Consider the following 18,355-nt stretch of genomic DNA (forward strand, 5'->3'; position numbering starts at 1 on the left):
GGCAGATTTTGCCATGGTTTATAGGGTTTTTGGGGTTGGATTATGGGGTTATTTGGGTCAGTTTTGGGGTTTTTTGGATTGGTTTATAGGATTTTTTTGGGATTTCTGACCCCATTTCCCCATTCCCAGCCGAGTTCAGCATCTGGACACGCGAGGCCGGCGCCGGGGGTCTCTGTGTCTCTGTGTGTGCTGGGATTTTGGGTTTTTTTGGGGCAGTTTTGGGATGGTTTATAAGGTTATTTGGGTCAGTTTTTGGGTTTTTTGGGGCAGTTTTTAGGATTTCTACCCCATTTCCAGCCGAGTTCAGCATCTGGACGCGCGAGGTCGGCGCCGGGGTCTGTGTGTGCTGGGATTTTGGGGCAGATTTTGGATGGTTTTTAGGGGTTTTGGGGTTGGTTTTTGGGGTTTTTTGGGTTGGTTTTTAGGATTTCTGACCCCATTTCCCCATTCCCAGCCGAGTTCAGCATCTGGACGCGCGAGGCCGGCGCTGGGGTCTGTGTGTGCTGGGATTTTGGGCAGTTTTTGGGACAGTTTTTGGATGGTTTATAAGGTTTTTTGGGTCGGTTTTTGGGTTTTTTGGGTTGGTTTTTAGGATTTCTCACCCCCTGACTCTCTCCCCAGCCGAGTTCAGCATCTGGACGCGCGAGGCCGGCGCCGGGGGTCTCTGTGTCTCTGTGTGTGCTGGGATTTTGGGGTTTTTTGGGGCAGTTTTTGGATGGTTTATAAGGTTATTTGGGTCAGATTTTGGGATATTTTGGATTGGATTTTAGGATTTTTTGGGATTTCTGACCCCCATTTCCCCATTCCCAGCCGAGTTCAGCATCTGGACACGCGAGGCCGGCGCCGGGATCTGTGTGTGCTGGGATTTTGGGGCAGATTTTGCCATGGTTTATAGGGTTTTTGGGGTTGGTTTATGGGGTTGTTTGGGTCGGGTTTTGGGTTATTTTGGGGTTTTTGGGTTGGATATTAGAATTTTTTGGGGTTTTTCACCCCCTGACCCCATTCCCAGCCGAGTTCAGCATCTGGACGCGCGAGGCCGGCACCAGAGTCTGTGTGTGTGCTGGGATTTTGGGGTTTTTTGGGGCAGTTTTTGGATGGTTTATAAGGTTATTTGGGTCAGTTTTTGGGATATTTTGGATTGGTTTATAGGATTTTTTTAGGATTTCTGACCCCATTTCCCCATCCCCAGCCGAGTTCAGCATCTGGACGCGCGAGGTTGGCGCCGGGGTCTGTGTGTGCTGGGTGGGGTTTTAGGATTTTGGGCAGTTTTTGCCATGGTTTATAGGGTTTTTGGGGTTGGATTATGGGGTTATTTGGGTCGGGTTTTGGGTTATTTTGGGGTTTTTGGGTTGGATATTAGAATTTTTTGGGGTTTTTCACCCCCTGACCCCATTCCCAGCCGAGTTCAGCATCTGGACGCGCGAGGCCGGCGCTGGGGTCTGTGTGTGCTGGGATTTTGGGGCAGATTTTGCCATGGTTTATAGGATTTATGGGGTAGTTTGGGTCAGTTTTTGGGGTTTTTTGGGTGGGATTTTAGGATTTCTGACCCCATTTCCCCCATTTCCAGCCGAGTTCAGCATCTGGACGCGCGAGGCCGGCGCCGGGGTCTCTGTGTGTGCTGGGATTTTGAGCAGTTTTAGGATGGTTTTTAGGGTTATTTGGGTCGGTTTTTGGGATATTTTGGATTGGTTTATAGGATTTTTTTAGGATTTCTCACCCCCTGACTCCCTCCCCAGCCGAGTTCAGCATCTGGACGCGCGAGGCCGGCGCCGGGGGTCTCTCCATCGCCGTCGAGGGCCCCAGCAAGGCCGAGATCGCCTTCGAGGATCACAAGGACGGCTCCTGCGGCGTCTCCTACGTGGTGCAGGAGCCCGGTCAGCAACGGGGCTTGGGGTTTTTGTGGGATTTTTATGGGGTTTTGGGATGGGATTTTTAGGGTTTTTCAGCCTTTTTTCTCCCCCAGGTGATTATGAGGTGTCAGTGAAGTTCAACGACAGCACAACCCCGAGAGGGGACAGAAACGGGATTTGGGGCGGGGATTTCTGATGGTTTTGGGGTTTTTGGGATGGGATTTTTGATGGTTTTAGGATTTTTGGAGCAGCATTTTTGATGGTTTTGGGGTTTTTGGGCTGGGATTTTCAGGATATTTAGGATTTTTTCCCTTCTAGGTGATTATGAGGTGTCAGTGAAGTTCAACGACAGCACAGCCCCGAGAGGGGACAGAGCTGAGATTTAGGGAGCGAATTTTGGGGATTTTCAGGAGCAGTTTTTGAGATTTTTAGGATGGGATTTTTGATGGTTTTGGGGTTTTTGGGATGGGATTTTCAGGATTTTTGGTCTGGGATTTTCAGGACATTTAGGATTTTTTCCTTTCCAGGTGATTATGAGGTGTCAGTGAAGTTCAACGACAGCACAGCCCCGAGAGGGGACAGAGCTGAGATTTGGGGCAGGGATTTTTGGTGTTTTTGAGGTTTTTGGGATGGGATTTTTGATGGTTTTGTGATTTTTTAGGATGTATTATTTAGGATTTTTTCTCCCCCAGGTGATTATGAAGTCTCAGTGAAGTTCAACGACGAGCACATCCCCGAGAGCCCGTTCGTGGTGACGGCCGCGGCCCCCAGCGACGCCGCGCGGCGCCTCACTGTTTCTAGCCTTCAGGTGAGGCACCTGGAGACCCCAAAAACCCCAAAAAACCCAAAAAATCCCAAAAAAAACCGGCACAGAACCCCCTGGAGAGCGGGGGGGGCCCGGCCAGCGCAGCCCCCAGGAACTGCAGGGAGATTTTGGGGTTTGTAGGGGAAGTTTTGGGGTTTGTAGGAGAAATTTTGGGTTTTTTAGGAGAAATTTAGGGGTTTTTAGGGGCAGATTTTGGGGTTTATAGGGGCAGCTTTGGGGTTTTTAGAAGTTTTGGGGTCTGTAGGGGCAGGTTTGGATTTGTAGGGGAAGTTTTGGGGTCTGTAGGAGAAATTCTGGGATCTGTAGGGGCAGGTTCAGGGTCTGTAAGAGAAGTTTGGGGTTTGTAGGGGAAGTTTTGGGGTTTGTAGGGGAAGTTTTGGGGTTTGTAGGGGCAGGTCTGGGGTCTGTAGAGGAAGTTTTGGGGTCTGTAGGAGAAATTTTGGGGTTTTTAGGAGAAATTTTGGGGTTTTTAGGGGAGGTTTTGGGATCTGTAGGGAAAGTTAAGGGGTTTGTGGGAGAAATTTTGGGTTTTTTAGGGGCAGATTTTGGGGTTTAGGGTCTCTAGGGGCAGGTTTGGGTTTTGTAGGGTCAGGTCTGGGGTTTGTAGGGGAAATTTTGGGGTTTTTAGGGAATGTTTTGGGGTTTTTAGGGGCAGGTCTGGGATCTGTAGGGGAAGTTTTGGGGTTTGTGGGAGAAATTTTGGTGTTTGTAGGGGCAGATTTTGGGGTTTAGGGTCTCTAGGGGCAGGTTTGGAGTTTGTAGGGTCAGGTCTGGGATCTGTAGGGGCAGGTTTGGGGTTTGTAGGAGAAATTTTGGGGTCTGTAGGGGAAGTTTTGGGGATTTTAGGGGAAGTTTTGGGGTTTTTAGGATAAATTTTGGGGTTTGTAGGGGAGGTTTTGGGGTTTTTAGGGGCAGATTTTGGGGTTTGGGGTCTGTAGGGGCAGGTTTGGGGTTTTTAGGAGAAATTTTGGGGTTTTTAGGGGAAGTTTTGGGGTCTGTAGGGGCAGATTTTGGTGTTTGGGGGGGCAGATTTTGGAGTTTGTATGGGAAGTTTTGGGGTTTGTGGAAGAAATTTTGGTGTTTTTAGGGGCAGATTTTGGTGTTTGGGGTTTTTAGGGTCAGGTCTGGGATTTGTAGGGGAAATTTTGGGGTTTTTAGGAGCAGATTTTGGTGTTTGGGGTCTGTAGGGGCAGGTACAGGGTTTATAAGGGAAGTTTGGGGTTTGTAGGGGAAGTTTTGGGGATTTTAGGGGAAATTTTGGGGGTTTTAGGGGAAATTTTGGGGGTTTTAGGAGAAGTTTTGGGAGTTTTAGGGGCAGATTTTGGGGTTTGGGGTTTTTAGGGGAAGTTTTGGGGTCTGTAGGGGAAATTTTAGGGTCTGTAGGGGCAGATTTTGGGGTTATAGGGGCAGGTTTGGGGTTTGTAGGGGAAGTTTTGGGGTTTGTAGGAGCAAATTTTTGGGTTTTAAGGCAGATTTTTAGGATCTGGGAGCAGATTTTAGATTTCCAAGCAGATTTTGAGGTTTTTAAAGCAGATTTTCAGGTTTTTAGAGCAGATTTTGGGTTTCTTAAAGCAGATTTTTGGATTTCCAAGCAGGTTTTTTGGGTTTAAAGCAGATTTTTTCGATTTCAAAGCAGATTTGGGGGTTTAAAAGCAGATTTTTTCGATTTTTAAGCAGATTTGGGGATTTTAAAGCAGATTTTTTAGATTTCCAAGCAGATTTTAGGTTTCTTTAAGCAGATTTTGAGGTTTTAAAAGCAGATTTTGGGTTTTTTAAGCAGATTTTTGGGATTTTAAAGCAGATTTTCAGGTTTTTAAAGCAGATTTTAGGTTTTTAAAGCAGATTTTGGGATTTCAAAGGAGATTTTTTGGGTTCCAAGCAGATTTTTTTAGATTTCCAAGCAAATTTGGGGGGTTTTTAAGCAGATTTTAGATTTTAAACCAGATTTTTAGATTTTAAAGCAGATTTTTGGTATTTTAAAGCAGATTTTTTGGGTTTAAAGCAGATTTTTTAGATTTAAAAGCAGATTTTTTAGATTTCAAAGCAGATGTTCAGGTTTTTAAAGCAGATTTTTGGTATTTTCAAGCAGATTTTGGGGTTTTTAAGAAGATTTCTGGGTTTTCAAAGCAGATTTTTAGATTTCCAAGCAGATTTGGGTATTTTAAAGCAGATTTTGAGGTTTTTCAAGCAGATTTTTTTAATTTTCAAGCAGATTTTGGGATTTTAAAGCAGATTCTGAGGAATTTTAAGGAGATTTTTGGGATTTTAAAGCAGATTTTTTAGATTTCAAAGCAGATTTTGGGATTTCCAAGCAGATTTTAGATTTTCCAAGCAGATTTTAGGTATTTTAAATCAGATTTTGGGGTTTTTTAAGCAGATTTTAGGTTTCTTTAAGCAGAATTTTTAGATTTCCAAGCAGATTTTTGGGATTTGAAAGGAGATTTTAGGTTTCTTTAAGCAGATTTTGGGGTTTTGAAGCAGATTTTGGGATTTTAAAGCAGATTTTGGGGATTTTAAAGCAGATTTTCAGATTTTTAAAGCAGATTTTAGGTTTCTTTAAGGAGAATTTTTAGATTTCCAAGCAGATTTTTTGGGTTTAAAGCAGATTTTGGTATTTTAAAGCAGATTTTGGGTTTTTTTAAGCAGTTTTTTGGGATTTTAAAGCAGATTTTCAGGTTTTTAAAGCAGATTTTTGGTATTTTAAAGCAGATTTTGTAGGTTTTAAATCAGATTTTGGGGACTTTTAAGCAGATTTTGGGGTTTTAAAGCAGATTTTAGATTTTTAGGCAGATTCTGGGCTGTGCCCTGGGGTCCCTGCGCTGGCCCAGCCCCTCCCCCCGGGGGTCCCGGGGTCTCTCTCGTGTCTCTGATAAAGGCTTTGAACAGGGGGGGGAGGGGAAGGGGCAGGACCCAAAATAACAAAAAAAAAACCCCAAAAATTCCCCAAATTTGGGGTCCCCGCTGGTTCTGCCCCAGCCCCTCCCCCCAAGGTAAGTTGGGGTCAGGGGGGGACCCCAAAAATTCCCCCCCCCCCCTTTAGGGACCCCCCAAACCCCAAAATAAATAAAAATAAAAATAAAAATTTTGGGGTTTGGTGCTCCCCATGGGGGGTTAAAAGGGGGGAGGATTTGGGGTTTTAAATTTTTTTAGGATTTATTTTTTTATTTCCCCGTAATTTTGAGGTGAGGATTTGGGATTTTCAATTTTTTGGGATTTTTAATTCCCAAAAAATTTTTGAGTTGAGGTTTTGGGGTTTCTCTAAATCCCCCAAATTTTTGGGATGAGGTTTTGGGATTTAAAATTTTTTTGGGATTTTTCTACTCCCCCAAAATTTTTGGGGTGAGGATTTGGGGGTTTAAATTTTTTTAGGATTTATTTTTTTATTTCCCCGTAATTTTGAGGTGAGGATTTGGGATTGTTCAATTTTTGGGGATTTTTCTACCCCAAAAAATGTTTGGGATGAGGATTTGGGGTTTTAAATTTTTGGGATTTTCAATTCCCCCATAATTTTGTGATGAGAATTTGGGATTTTTCTACCCCAAAAAATATTTGGGGTAAGGTTTTGGGGTTTCTCTAAATCCCCAAAATTTTTGGGGTGAAGTTTTGGGGTTTTAATTTTTTTTTTAATTTTTCTACTCCCTCAAAATTTTTGGGATGAGAATTTGGGATTTTAATTTTTTTTTTCCTAATTCCCCCCAAAATATTTGGGGTGAGGATTTTGGGTTTTAAATTTTTTGGATTTTCAATTCCTAAAAAATTTTTTGGATGAGGATTTGGGGTTTCTCTAAATCCCCAAAATTTGGGGAATTTAATTTAGGATTTTAATTTTTTAAATTTGGGATTTTAATATTTTTTTAATTTTTCTACTCCCCCAAAATATTTGGGGTGAGGATTTGGGATTTTAATTTTTTTTTTAATTTTCCATTCCTCCAAATTTTTGGGATGAATTTTTGGGGTCGTTTTTCCCCTCTTTGGGATTTTTGGGGGAGAATTTTGGGGTCCCCCCTCCCTAAATTGAATTTTTTTGTGGATTTTTTTTTTTTTTTTAATCCCCTTTGAGCATTTTTGGGGTGAAAATTTGAGAATTCCCCAAAACCTGAATTTCTCCCACCCCCACCTCAAAATTTGGGTTTTTTGGGTTTTTTTGGGGGAGGGGTTTGAGGTTTTTAGTTAATTTATTTTATTTTATTTTATTTTATTTTATTTTGTTTAATTTTATTTTATTTTATTTTTATTTTATTTCATTTTATTTTATTTAATTTTTATTTATTTATTTTATTTATTTATTTTATTTTATTGGATTTTTTAGATATTTAAAAATGTTTTTGTGGGGATAATTTGGGGTTTTTTGTGGGGTTTTTTCTGAAGTTATTTTTCTTTTCTTGGGATTTTTGGGGGGGTTAATTTTGGATTTATTTTGGATTTATTTTTGGTTTTTTGGGGGCTTTTTTGGGATTTTTGGGAGGATTTTTTAATTTCTTTGTGATTTTTTGTTTTGTTTTGTTTGGATTTTTTTAGTTTTGATTTTTTGTTTGTTTTGGGGTTTTTTGAGGTTTCTTTGGGACTTTTTTGAGCTTCTTTTTTTTTGTTTCTTTGAGGTTTTTTGGGGGGTTTTTTGGAGTTTTTTGTTTTTGTTTTGTTGCTCTTTGGGATTTTTTTTTTCTGTTTCTTTGGGAATTTTTGGGAGGTTTTTGGGGATTTTCTGTTTGTTTTTTCAGGGGGGTTTATTTGGAATTTTTATTTTATTTTTTCTTGGGGTTTTCCTGTTTCTTTGGGTTTTTTGTGGGGTTTTTTGGAGGGTTTTGTTTTTATTTTATTTTTTTGGGGGAGAGGTTTTTGGGGATTTTTATGTTTTGGGATTTTTTTGAGGGGTTACTTTGGGATTTTTGGGGGTTTTTTTCTGGTTTCTTTAGAGTTTTTTGGGGAGTGTTGTGTTTTTCTGTGGAGTTTCTTTGGCAAATTTTTGGCGTTTATTTTATTTCATTTCATTTTATCTTATTTTATTGTATTTTATATTATTATGTTTTATATTGTTTTATTTCACTTTATATTGTTGTATTTTATTTTATTCCATTTTATTTCATTTTATTTCATTTTTATTATATTTTATTTTATTTTATTCTATTTTATTTTATTTTATTTCATTTCATTTCATTTTAATTTTATTATATTCCATTTTATTTTACTTTATTTTATTTCATTTTTATTTTATTTGATTCCATTTTTATTATTTTATTTGATTCCATTTTAATTATATTTTATTTTATTCTATTCTATTTTATTTTATTTCATTTTATTTTTATTTTATTTTATTCCATTTCATTTCATTTTTATTTTATTTGATTCCATTTTTATTGTATTTTTTTATTCTATTCTATTTTATTTCATTTTATTTTTATTTTATTTTATTCCATTTCATTTCATTTTTATTTTATTTTATTCCATTTTTATTATATTTTTTTATTCTATTTTCTTTTATTTCATTTCATCTTAATTTAATTTAATTTATATTTTATTTTATTTCATTTCATTTTTATTTTATTTTATTCAATTTTTTTTTATTCTATTTAATTTAATTTAATTTTTATTTTATGTTATTTTATTTTATTTTATTTTATTCCATTTCATTTTATTTCATTTTTATTTTATTCCATTTTATTTTACTTTATATAATTTTTTCTATTTTATTTTATTTCATTTCATTTTTATTTTATTTTATTCCATTTCATTTCATTTTTATTTTATTTTACTTCATTTTTATTATATTTTTTATTCTAATCTCTTTAATTTAATTTAATTTTTATTTTATTTTATTTTATTTCATTTTATTCCATTTCATTTTATTTTTATTCCATTTTTATTTTACTTTATTTTATTTTATTCTATTTTATTCTATTTCATTTTTATTTTATTTTATTCCATTTTTATTATATTTTTTTATTCTATTTAATTTAATTTAATTTTTATGTTATTTTATTTTATTTTATTTTATTTCATTTTATTTTATTCCATTTTTATTGTATTTTTTATTCTATTTAATTTAATTTTTATTTTATTTCATTTCATTTCAATTTATTTTATTTCATTTCATTTTTATTTTATTTGATTCCATTTAATTTCATTTTTATTTTATTTTATTTTATTTTATTTTATTTTATTTTATTTCATTTTATTCCATTTCATTTTATTTTTATTCCATTTTTATTTTACTTTATTTTATTTTATTCTATTTTATTTTATTTCATTTTTATTTTATTTTATGCCATTTTTATTATATTTTTTATTCTAATCCCTTTAATTTAATTTAATTTAATTTTATTTTATTTTATTTTATTTTATTTTATTTCATTCCATCTCGCACCATTTCCCCACCATTTTTCCCCTTTTTCCCCCTCCTCTCCCATTTCCCTCCCCCATCCCCATCCCTGTGGGGGGAGGGTCTCTCTCTCCCCCCTCCCCCTCCCCATTTTGGGGTCCCTGACCGGATTCCCGCGCAGGAGTCGGGGCTCAAGGTTCACCAGCCGGCCTCGTTCGCCGTCAGCCTCAACGGGGCCAGGGGCGCCCTGGACGCCAAAGTGCACAGCCCCTCGGGGGCCCTGGAGGAGTGCCACATCTCTGAGGTCACCCCAGGTGAGGGACACCTCGGGGACACCCCAAAAATTGGGGACATCCCAAAAAAAACCCCAAAAAAACCCCAAAAAATTGGGTGTTCCTATAAAAATCGGTTCAATTTTCATGAAAATCACCAAATTCTACCCCAAAATCTGCTCTGTTCCCACCCCTGGGGAGGTGTCACATCTCTGAGGTCACCCCAGGTGAGGGACACCCCAAACATTGGGGTACATCCTAAAAAAAACCCAAAAAAACCCCAAAAAATTGGATGTTCCTGTAAAAATCGGTTCAATTTTCATGAAAATCGTCAAATTCTGCCCCAAAATCTGCTCTGTTCCCACCCCTGGGGAGGTGCCACATCTCTGAGGTCACCCCAGGTGAGGGACACCTCGGGGACACCCCAAAAAATTGGGGTACAGCCCAAATAAAACCCCAAAAAATTGGGTGTTCCTGCAAAAATCGGTTCAATTTTCATGAAAATCAGGAAATTCTACACCAAAATCGGCAAATCCTGCCCCAAAATCTGCTCTGTTCCCACCCCTGGGGAGGTGCCACATCTCTGAGGTCACCCCAGGTGAGGGACACCTCAGGGACACCCCGAAAATTGGGGTACACCCCAAAAAAAACCCAAAAAAATTGGGTGTTCCTATAAAAATCTGCAGATTCTACACCAAAATCCACAAATTCCACCTCCAAAATTCATCAATTCCACCCCAAAATCTGCTCTGTTCCCACCCCTGAGTGTTGTCACAGCTCTGAGGTCACCCCAGGTGAGGGACATCCCGAAAATTGGGGGTACAACCCAAAAATTGGTGTACATCCTAAAAAAAACCCCAAAAAATTGGGTGTTCCTCTAAAAATCTGTTCAATTTTCATGAAAATTGGGTAATTCAACACCAAAATCGGCAAATTTCACTCCAAAATCTGCCCCACTCCCACCCCTTGGTGCTGTCACAGCTCTGAGGTCACCCCAAGTGAGGGACACCTCGGGGACACCCCAAAAATTGGGGTACAGCCCAAAAAACCCTAAAAAAATTGGGTGTTCCTATAAAAATCTGCAGATTCTACACCAAAATCCGCAAATTCCACCTCCAAAATTCATAAATTCCACCCCAAAATCTGCTCTGTTCCCACCCCTGGGTGCTGTCACATCTCTGAGGTCACCCCAGGTGAGGGACACCCCAAACATTGGGGCACATCCTAAAAAAACCCTAAAAAAATTGGGTGTTCCTCTAAAAATCAGTTCAATTTTCATGAAAATTGGGTAATTCTACACCAAAATCGGCAAATCCCACCCCAAAATCTGCCCCATTCGCACCCCTGGAGGAGTGCCACATCTCTGAGGTCACCCCAGGTGAGGGACACCTCGGGGACACCCCAAAAAATTGGGGTACAGCCCAAAAAAATCTGAAAAACTTGGGTATTCCTATGAAAATCGGTTCAATTTTCATGAAAATCAGGAAATTCTACACCAAAATTGGCAAATTCCACCCCAAAATCTGCTCTGTTCCCACCCCTGGGGAGGTGCCACATCTCTGAGGTCACCCCAGGTGAGGGACACCCCAAAAATTGGGGTACACCCCAAAAAAACCCCAAAAAAATTGGGTGTTCCTATAAAAATCTGCAGATTCTACACCAAAATCCGCAAATTCCACCTCCAAAATTCATAAATTCCACCCCAAAATCTGCTCTGTTCCCACCCCTGGGTGCTGTCACAGCTCTGAGGTCACCCCAGGTGAGGGACACCCCAAAAATTGGGGTACACCCCAAAAAAACCCAAAAAAATTGGGTGTTCCTATAAAAATTGGTTCAATTTTCATGAAAATTGGGTAATTCTACACCAAAATCGGCAAATCCCACCCCAAAATCTGCCCCATTCGCACCCCTGGAGGAGTGCCACATCTCTGAGGTCACCCCAGGTGAGGGACACCTCGGGGACACCCCAAAAAATTGGGGTACAGCCCAAAAAAATCTGAAAAACTTGGGTATTCCTATGAAAATCGGTTCAATTTTCATGAAAATCGCCAAATTCTACCCCAAAATCCACAAATTCTATCCCGAAATCTGCCCCTTTCCAAACCCTTGAGTCTCACATCTCTGAGGTCACCTCAGGTGAGGGACACCCCAAACATTGGGGTACATCCTAAAAAAACCCCAAAAAATTGGGTGTTCCTGCAAAAATCGGTTCAATTTTCATGAAAATCAGGAAATTCTACACCAAAATCGCCAAATTCTATCCCAAAATCTGCTCTGTTCCCACCCCTGGGTTTTGTCACAGCTCTGAGGTCACCCCAAGTGACGGACACCCCAAAAAATTGGGGTACAGCCCAAAAAAAAAACCCAAAAATTGGGTGGTCCTGTAAAAACTGGCTCAATTTTCATAAAAATTGGGAAATTCTACCCCAAAATCTGCAAATTCCACCCCAAAATCTGCTCCCATTCCCATAAAAATGGGATTTCAGGGATCATTTTGAGATTTCAGGGATAATTTTAGGTCCCCTTTTCCCCAGACAAATTCACCCCGTGCTTCATCCCACAGAAATTTGGGATTTTTGGAGTTTCAGGGATAATTTTGGAGTTTCAGGGATAATTTTAGGATTTCAAAGATGATTTTGAGCTCCATTTTCTCCAGACAAACTCACCCTGCACTTCATCCCACAGGAATTTGATATTTCTGGATTTTCAGGGATAATTTTGGAGTTTCAGGGATAATTTTAGGATTTCAAAGATGATTTTGAGCTCCGTTTTCCCCAGACAAATACGCCGTGCACTTCATCCCACAGGAATTTGAGATTTCTGGAGTTTCAGGGATAATTTTTGGGTTTCAGGGATAATTTTGGGATTTCAAAGATGATTTTGAGCTCCATTTTCCCCAGACAAACTCACCCTGCACTTCATCCTTTGGCATTTGGGATTTCTGGGATTTCAGGGCTGATTTTAGGATTTCAAAGATGATTTTGAGCTCCGTTTTCCCCAGACAAATACGCCGTGCGCTTCATCCCACGGGAGAACGGCGTCTACTCCATCGACGTGAAGTTCGAGGGCTCCCACATCCCCGGGAGCCCCTTCAAGGTCCGGGTGGGAGAGCCAGGACAGGCCGGGGATCCGGGCCTGGTCTCGGCCTACGGGCCCGGCCTGGAGGGAGGCACCACAGGTACGGAATTTGAGGGGAAAAAATGGAAATTTTGGGGGAAAATGAGAATTTAGGAGGTTATAGGGTTGAGGTGCATTACAGGTATGGAATTTGGGGGGAAAAAACAGGAATTTGGGAGGGATCTGTGGCAGGGCAGTGATCCGGGCCTGGTCTTGGCCTACAGGCCCGGCCTGGAGGGAGGCACCACAGGTATGGAATTTTGAGGGAAAAAGGGCAATTTTCGGAGAAAAACCAAGAATTTTGGAGTTTATGGGGGTGTGAGGCATTACAGATGTGGAATTTGAGGGGGAAAATCAGGAATTTGGGAGAAAAAACAGGAATTTGGGAGGGATCTGTGGCAGGGCAGTGATCCGGGCCTGGTCTTGGCCTACAGGCCCGGCCTGGAGGGAGGCACCACAAGTATGGAATTTTGAGGGAAAAATGGCAATTTTTGGAGAAAAAACAGGCATTTCGGAGTTTATGGGGGTGTGGGGCATTACAGGTGTGGAATTTGGGGAAAAAAAGCAGGAATTTGGGGGAAAAAAACCAGGAATTTTAGAAGGATCTGGGATCAGCTGGGTATTCACGCCTGGTCTCAGCCTACAGGCCCGGCCTGGAGGGAGGCACCACAGGTATAAGATTTGAAAGAAAAATGGAAGTTTTTGGGAAAAAACCCGAGGAATTTGGGAGGTTGTGGGGGTGAGGAGCATTACAGGTACAGAATTTGGGATTTCTCTGTGAGATGTGTATGAACCCCATGGAATTTGGGGTTCAAATCCCTCCTTCCATTGAATTTGGGGTTCAAACCTCTCCATGGAATTTGGGGGTTCTCAGCAGGGTCTGAACTCCCCTTCCATGAAATTTGGGGTTTTTAATGGGGTCTAATGTTTGGATTTTGGGGTCTGGACAAATCCCATGGGGATTTGGGGTTTCTCAGTGGGATCTGCATGAACCCCACGGAATTTAGGATTCAAATCCCCTTTCCCATGGAAATTTGGGGGTTGTTAATGAGGTCTCATGTTGGAATTTGAGGTTTCTCAGTGGGGTCTGGATGACTCCCCTGGATTTTGGGGACCCCCCAACCCCAAATTTTGTGTTTCCCCTCAGGCTCCCCGGCCGAGTTCGTGGTGAACACGTCCAAGGCGGGCCCGGGCGCTCTGGCCGTGACCATCGAGGGCCCGTCCAAGGTGACCATGGAGTGCCACGAGTGCCCCGAGGGCTTCAGGGTCAGCTACACCCCCATGGCCCCCGGCAGTTACCTGATCACCATCAAATTTGGGGGGCCCCACCACATCGTGGGGAGCCCCTTCAAGGCCAAGATCACCGGTGAGGGGCGGTGGGGGGAATTTTTGGGGGGGTTTGGGGGGGGTTAAAGAGGGTTTGGGGGAATTTTTGGGGGATTTAAAGGAGGTTTAAAGGGGATTTTGGGGCAATTTTTGGGGGGTTTGGGAGGTTTAAAGGGATATGGGGGGAATTTTTGGGGGGTTTGGGGGTTTAAAGGGGGTTCAAAGCCCTGAATTTTTGGGTTCAAACCCTGTATTTTTGGCTTCAAACTCCTGTATTTTTAAGTTCAAACCCCTTTATTTTTAAGTTCAAATCCCTGTATTTTTTAGATTCAAACCCCTGTATTTTTGGGTCCCCAACCCCTGTATTTTCAGGTTCAAACCCCTGTATTTTTAAATTCAAACTCCTGTATTTTTGGGTTCAAACTCCTGTATTTCTGTGCTCCCAACCCCTCCCAATTTTTATTTCCCCCCAATTTTTTTATGTCCTCCCCCTGTATTTTTGTGTCCCCAACCCCTGTATTTTTAGGTTCAATCCCCTGTATTTTTATGCCCCCAACCCCTCATTTTTGAGGTTCCATCCCATATTTTAGGTCCCAAACCCTGTATTTTTGGGTTCAAACTCCTCATTTTTGAGATTCCACCCCTCCATTTTTTAGGTTCAAACCCGCCATTTTTTGTGTTCCCAACCCTCATTTTTTTGCTGTTCACCCCCAATTTTTTACGTTCAAACCCCTGTATTTTTAGATCCCAACCCCTCATTTTTGATGTCCCTATCCCCAGTTTCTGAGGTTCCACCCCCCCATTTTTAGGTTCAAACCCGCCATTTTTTGTGTTCCCAAACCCTCCCCAATTTTTATTTCTCCCCCATTTTTTAGGTTCAAACCCCTCATTTTTTTGAGATTCCAGCCCCAATTCTTTTACGTTCCAACCCCTGATTTTTTTGAGGCTCCCTCCCATTTTTTAGGTTCAAACCCCTGTATTTTCAGGTTCAAACTCCTGTATTTTCAGGTTCAAACCCCTCCATTTTTTAGGTTCAAACCCCTCATTTTTTTAAGATTCCACCCCCAATTTTTTTAGGTTCCAACCCCTGATTTTTTTGAGGCTCCCCCCCATTTTTTAGGTTCAAACCCCTCATTTTCAGGTTCAAACCCCTGTATTTTTGGGTTCAAACTCCTGAATTTTTGTGTCCCCAACCCCTCATTTTTTATGTCCCACCCCCAATTTTTTAGCTTCAAACCCCTGTATTTTTAAGTTCAAACCCCTGTGTTTTCAGGTTCAAACTCCTGTATTTTTGTGCTCCCAACCCCCCAATTTTTGATGTTCCACCGCCCGTTTTTTAGGTTCAAACTCCTCATTTTTGCTGTTTCCCCCCTCATTTTTTTAGGTTCAAATCCCTGTATTTTTAAGTTCAATCTCCTGTATTTTTGGGTTCAAACCCATAAATTTTTAGGTTCAAACCCCTGTATTCTTGGGTTCAAACCCCTGTATTTTCAGGTTCAAACCCCTGTATTTTTTAGATTCAAACCCCTGTATTTTTGGCTTCAAACCCCTGTATTTTTGTGTCCCCAGCCCCCTGATTTTTGAGGTTCTCCCCCAATTTTTTTCAGTTCCAACCCCTGTATTTTTTTGATGCTCCCTCGCATTTTTTAGGTCCCAACCTCTGTATTTCTGTGCTCCCAACCCCTCTGTAATTTGATTTTCCCCCCAGGCCCCCGTCTGGTGAGCAGCCACAGCCTCCGCGAGAGCTCCTCGGTGCTGCTGGACTCGGGGGGCCCCTCCCCCAGCCCCGGCCCCGCCCCCTCCGCGCCCCCCCCGGGCCCCCCCAAATTCTCCGACGCCTCCAAGGTGGTGGCCAAGGGGCTGGGGCTCAGCAAGGGCTTCGTGGGCCAGAAGAATTCCTTCACTGTGGATTGCAGCAAGGCTGGTGAGGAAAAATAAAATAAAAATAAAAATAACCACAAAAAATGACACAAAAATAACCCCAAAAATAACCAAAATAACCCCAAAAAATCACCTTTAAATAGCCAAAAATGAGTCAAAATAACCCCAAAAATTATCTGAAATAACCCTAAAATAACCCTAAAAATAACAAAAATAACCCCAGAAATAACCCCAAAAATTATCTGAAATAACCCCAAAAATTATCTGAAATAACCCCAGAAATAACCCCAGAAATTCCTTCACTGTGGACTGCAGCAAGGCTGGTGAGGAAAAATAACCCCAAAAATGAGCTAAATAACCCCAGAAATAACCCCAAAAATTATCTGAAATAACCCCAAAAATAACCCTAAAAATGAGCTAAATAACCCCAAAATAACCCCAAAAAATCACCCTGAAATAGCCAAAAAATGACCTAAAAAAACCCCAGAAATAATCTCAAAATAACCCCAAAAATGAGCTAAATAACCCCAAAAATAACCCCAAAAATTATCTGAAATAACCCCAAAAATTCCTTCACTGTGGACTGCAGCAAGGCTGGTGAGGAAAAATAACCCCAAAAAATGACGCAAAAATAACCAAAATAACCCCAAAAATAACCAAAATAACCCCAAAAAATCACCTTTAAATAGCCAAAAATGAGCCAAAATAACCCCAAAAATTCCTTCACTGTGGACTGCAGCAAGGCTGGTGAGGAAAATAAAATAAAAATAACCACAAAAAATGACACAAAAATAACCAAAATCACCCCAAAAATGAGCTAAATAACCCCAAAAATAACCCCAAAAATTATTCCAAAAATTATCTGAAATAACCTCAAAATTAACCCAAAATAGCCCCAAAAATTCCTTCACTGTGGACTGCAGCAAGGCTGGTGAGGAAAATAAAATAACAAAAATAACCACAAAAATAACCAAAATAACCCCAAAAATGAGCTAAATAACCCCAAAAATAACCCCAAAAATTATCTGAAATAACCCCAAAATAACCCAAATAATTATCTGAAATAACCCTAAAAATAACCCCAAAAATAACCAAAATAATCCCAGAAATAACCCCAGAAATTCCTTCACTGTGGACTGCAGCAAGGCTGGTGAGGAAAAATAACCCCAAAAATGAGCTAAATAACCCCAAAAATAACCCCAAAATTATCTGAAATAACCCCAAAAATAACCCTAAAAATGAGCTAAATAACCCCAAAATAACCCCAAAAAATCACCCTGAAATAGGCAAAAAATGACCCAAAATAACCCCAAAAATTCCTTCACTGTGGATTGCAGCAAGGCTGGTGAGGAAAAATAAAATAACAAAAATAATCCCAAAAACAAGCCCAGAAATAACAAAAATAACCCCAAAATAACCCCAAAAATGAGTCAAAATAACCCCAAAAAAATCCTTTAAAAATCTTGTAAAGATTCCCTAAATATCCCTAAAAAAATCCCTAAAAAAATGCCTATAAATCCCAAAACCCCCCAAAAATCTCCAAAAAATCCCTCCAAAATCCAAAAAAATCCCAAAAAATCCCCCAAAAAATCCTCAAAAAATCCCAAAAACATCCCCCAAAAAATCCTAAAAAAATCCCTTAAAGTAAAAAAAAATCCCTAAAAAAATTCCTAAAAAACCAAAAAAAATCCCTAAAAAAATCCCTAAAAAATCTCTGAAAAATAAAAAAAAATTCCCTAAAAATCCCAAAAAAAATCACTAAAAAAAAATTTTAAATCCCCCCCAAAAAAATCCCTAAAAAAAAATTTAAAAAAAAATCCCCCAAAAAATCTCTAAAAAATCCCAAAAAAATAATTTAAAAAACCCTAAAAAAACCCAAAAAATCCCTAAAAAATCCTTAAAAAAAATCCCTAAAAATCCCTAAAAAATCCCAAAAAATCTCCCCAAAAAATCCCCAAAAAAACCCAAAAAATATCCCCCAAAACCCCTAAAAATCCCAAAAAAAACCCATATCCTCTTTTTCCCCACCAGGCACCAACATGCTGCTGGTGAGGAACCCCTGCAAACCCCAAAATATCCCTAAAAAGCCAAAAAAAATCCCCAAAAATCTTAAAAAAAAACCCCAAAAAATCCCTTAAAAAATCCCTAAAAAAAATCCCAAAACCCTAAAAATATCCCTCGAAAATTCCTTTAAAATCCAAAAAAAACCTCAAAAAAATCCTTGAAAAATAAAAAAAAAATCCCTAAAACAATCCATTAAAAATCCCTTAAAAATCATTTTAAAAAATCTTTAAAACATCCTTTAAAATCCCTAAAAAAAATCCAAAAAAAATCCCTAAAAAATCCCCAAAAAATCTCAAAAAAATCCTTAAAAAATGTCAAAAAAACCCAAAAAAATGCCTAAAAAATCCCAAAAAACCCCCAAAAAATCCTCTAAAAAAAACCAAAAAATAAAAAAAATCCCCAAAAAAACTCCAAAATCTCTTTTTCCCCCCCAGGCACCAAGATGCTGCTGGTGGGGGTGCAGGGCCCCAGGAACCCCTGCAAACCCCAAAAAAATCCCTAAAAAAACCCAAAAATCCCTAAAAAATCCCAAAAAATCCCTTAAAAAATCTCTTAAAAATCCCAAAAAAATCCCTAAAAATAAAAAAAAAATCCTAAAAATCCCTAAAAAAAAATCTCAAAAATTCCTTTTAAAAATCCCTTTAAAATCCCTTAAAAATCCCCCCAAAATCCCTAAAAATAAAAAAAATCCCAAAAAAACCCC

The 18,355-nt window shown here is 39.7% G+C and overlaps 1 protein-coding gene across 1 annotated transcript in view; it reads left to right on the forward strand.

The window, feature by feature from the left end:
* The window catches only part of LOC117011543 (filamin-A-like), a gene marked incomplete at its 5' end in the record, with an annotated part of 73,047 nt that overhangs the window by 52,839 nt on the left and 1,853 nt on the right, over positions 1-18,355 (forward strand). The window contains 6 exons of the mRNA XM_033086969.1: positions 1,737-1,874; positions 2,543-2,658; positions 9,174-9,306; positions 12,266-12,442; positions 13,529-13,747; positions 15,416-15,631. Coding sequence (XP_032942860.1) covers positions 1,737-1,874; positions 2,543-2,658; positions 9,174-9,306; positions 12,266-12,442; positions 13,529-13,747; positions 15,416-15,631 — 999 coding nt within the window. The remainder of the gene's footprint in view (positions 1-1,736; positions 1,875-2,542; positions 2,659-9,173; positions 9,307-12,265; positions 12,443-13,528; positions 13,748-15,415; positions 15,632-18,355) is intronic.

The sequence above is a fragment of the Catharus ustulatus genome, unplaced genomic scaffold (assembly GCF_009819885.2).
Source record: "Catharus ustulatus isolate bCatUst1 unplaced genomic scaffold, bCatUst1.pri.v2 scaffold_86_arrow_ctg1, whole genome shotgun sequence".
Classification (NCBI taxonomy): domain Eukaryota; kingdom Metazoa; phylum Chordata; class Aves; order Passeriformes; family Turdidae; genus Catharus; species Catharus ustulatus.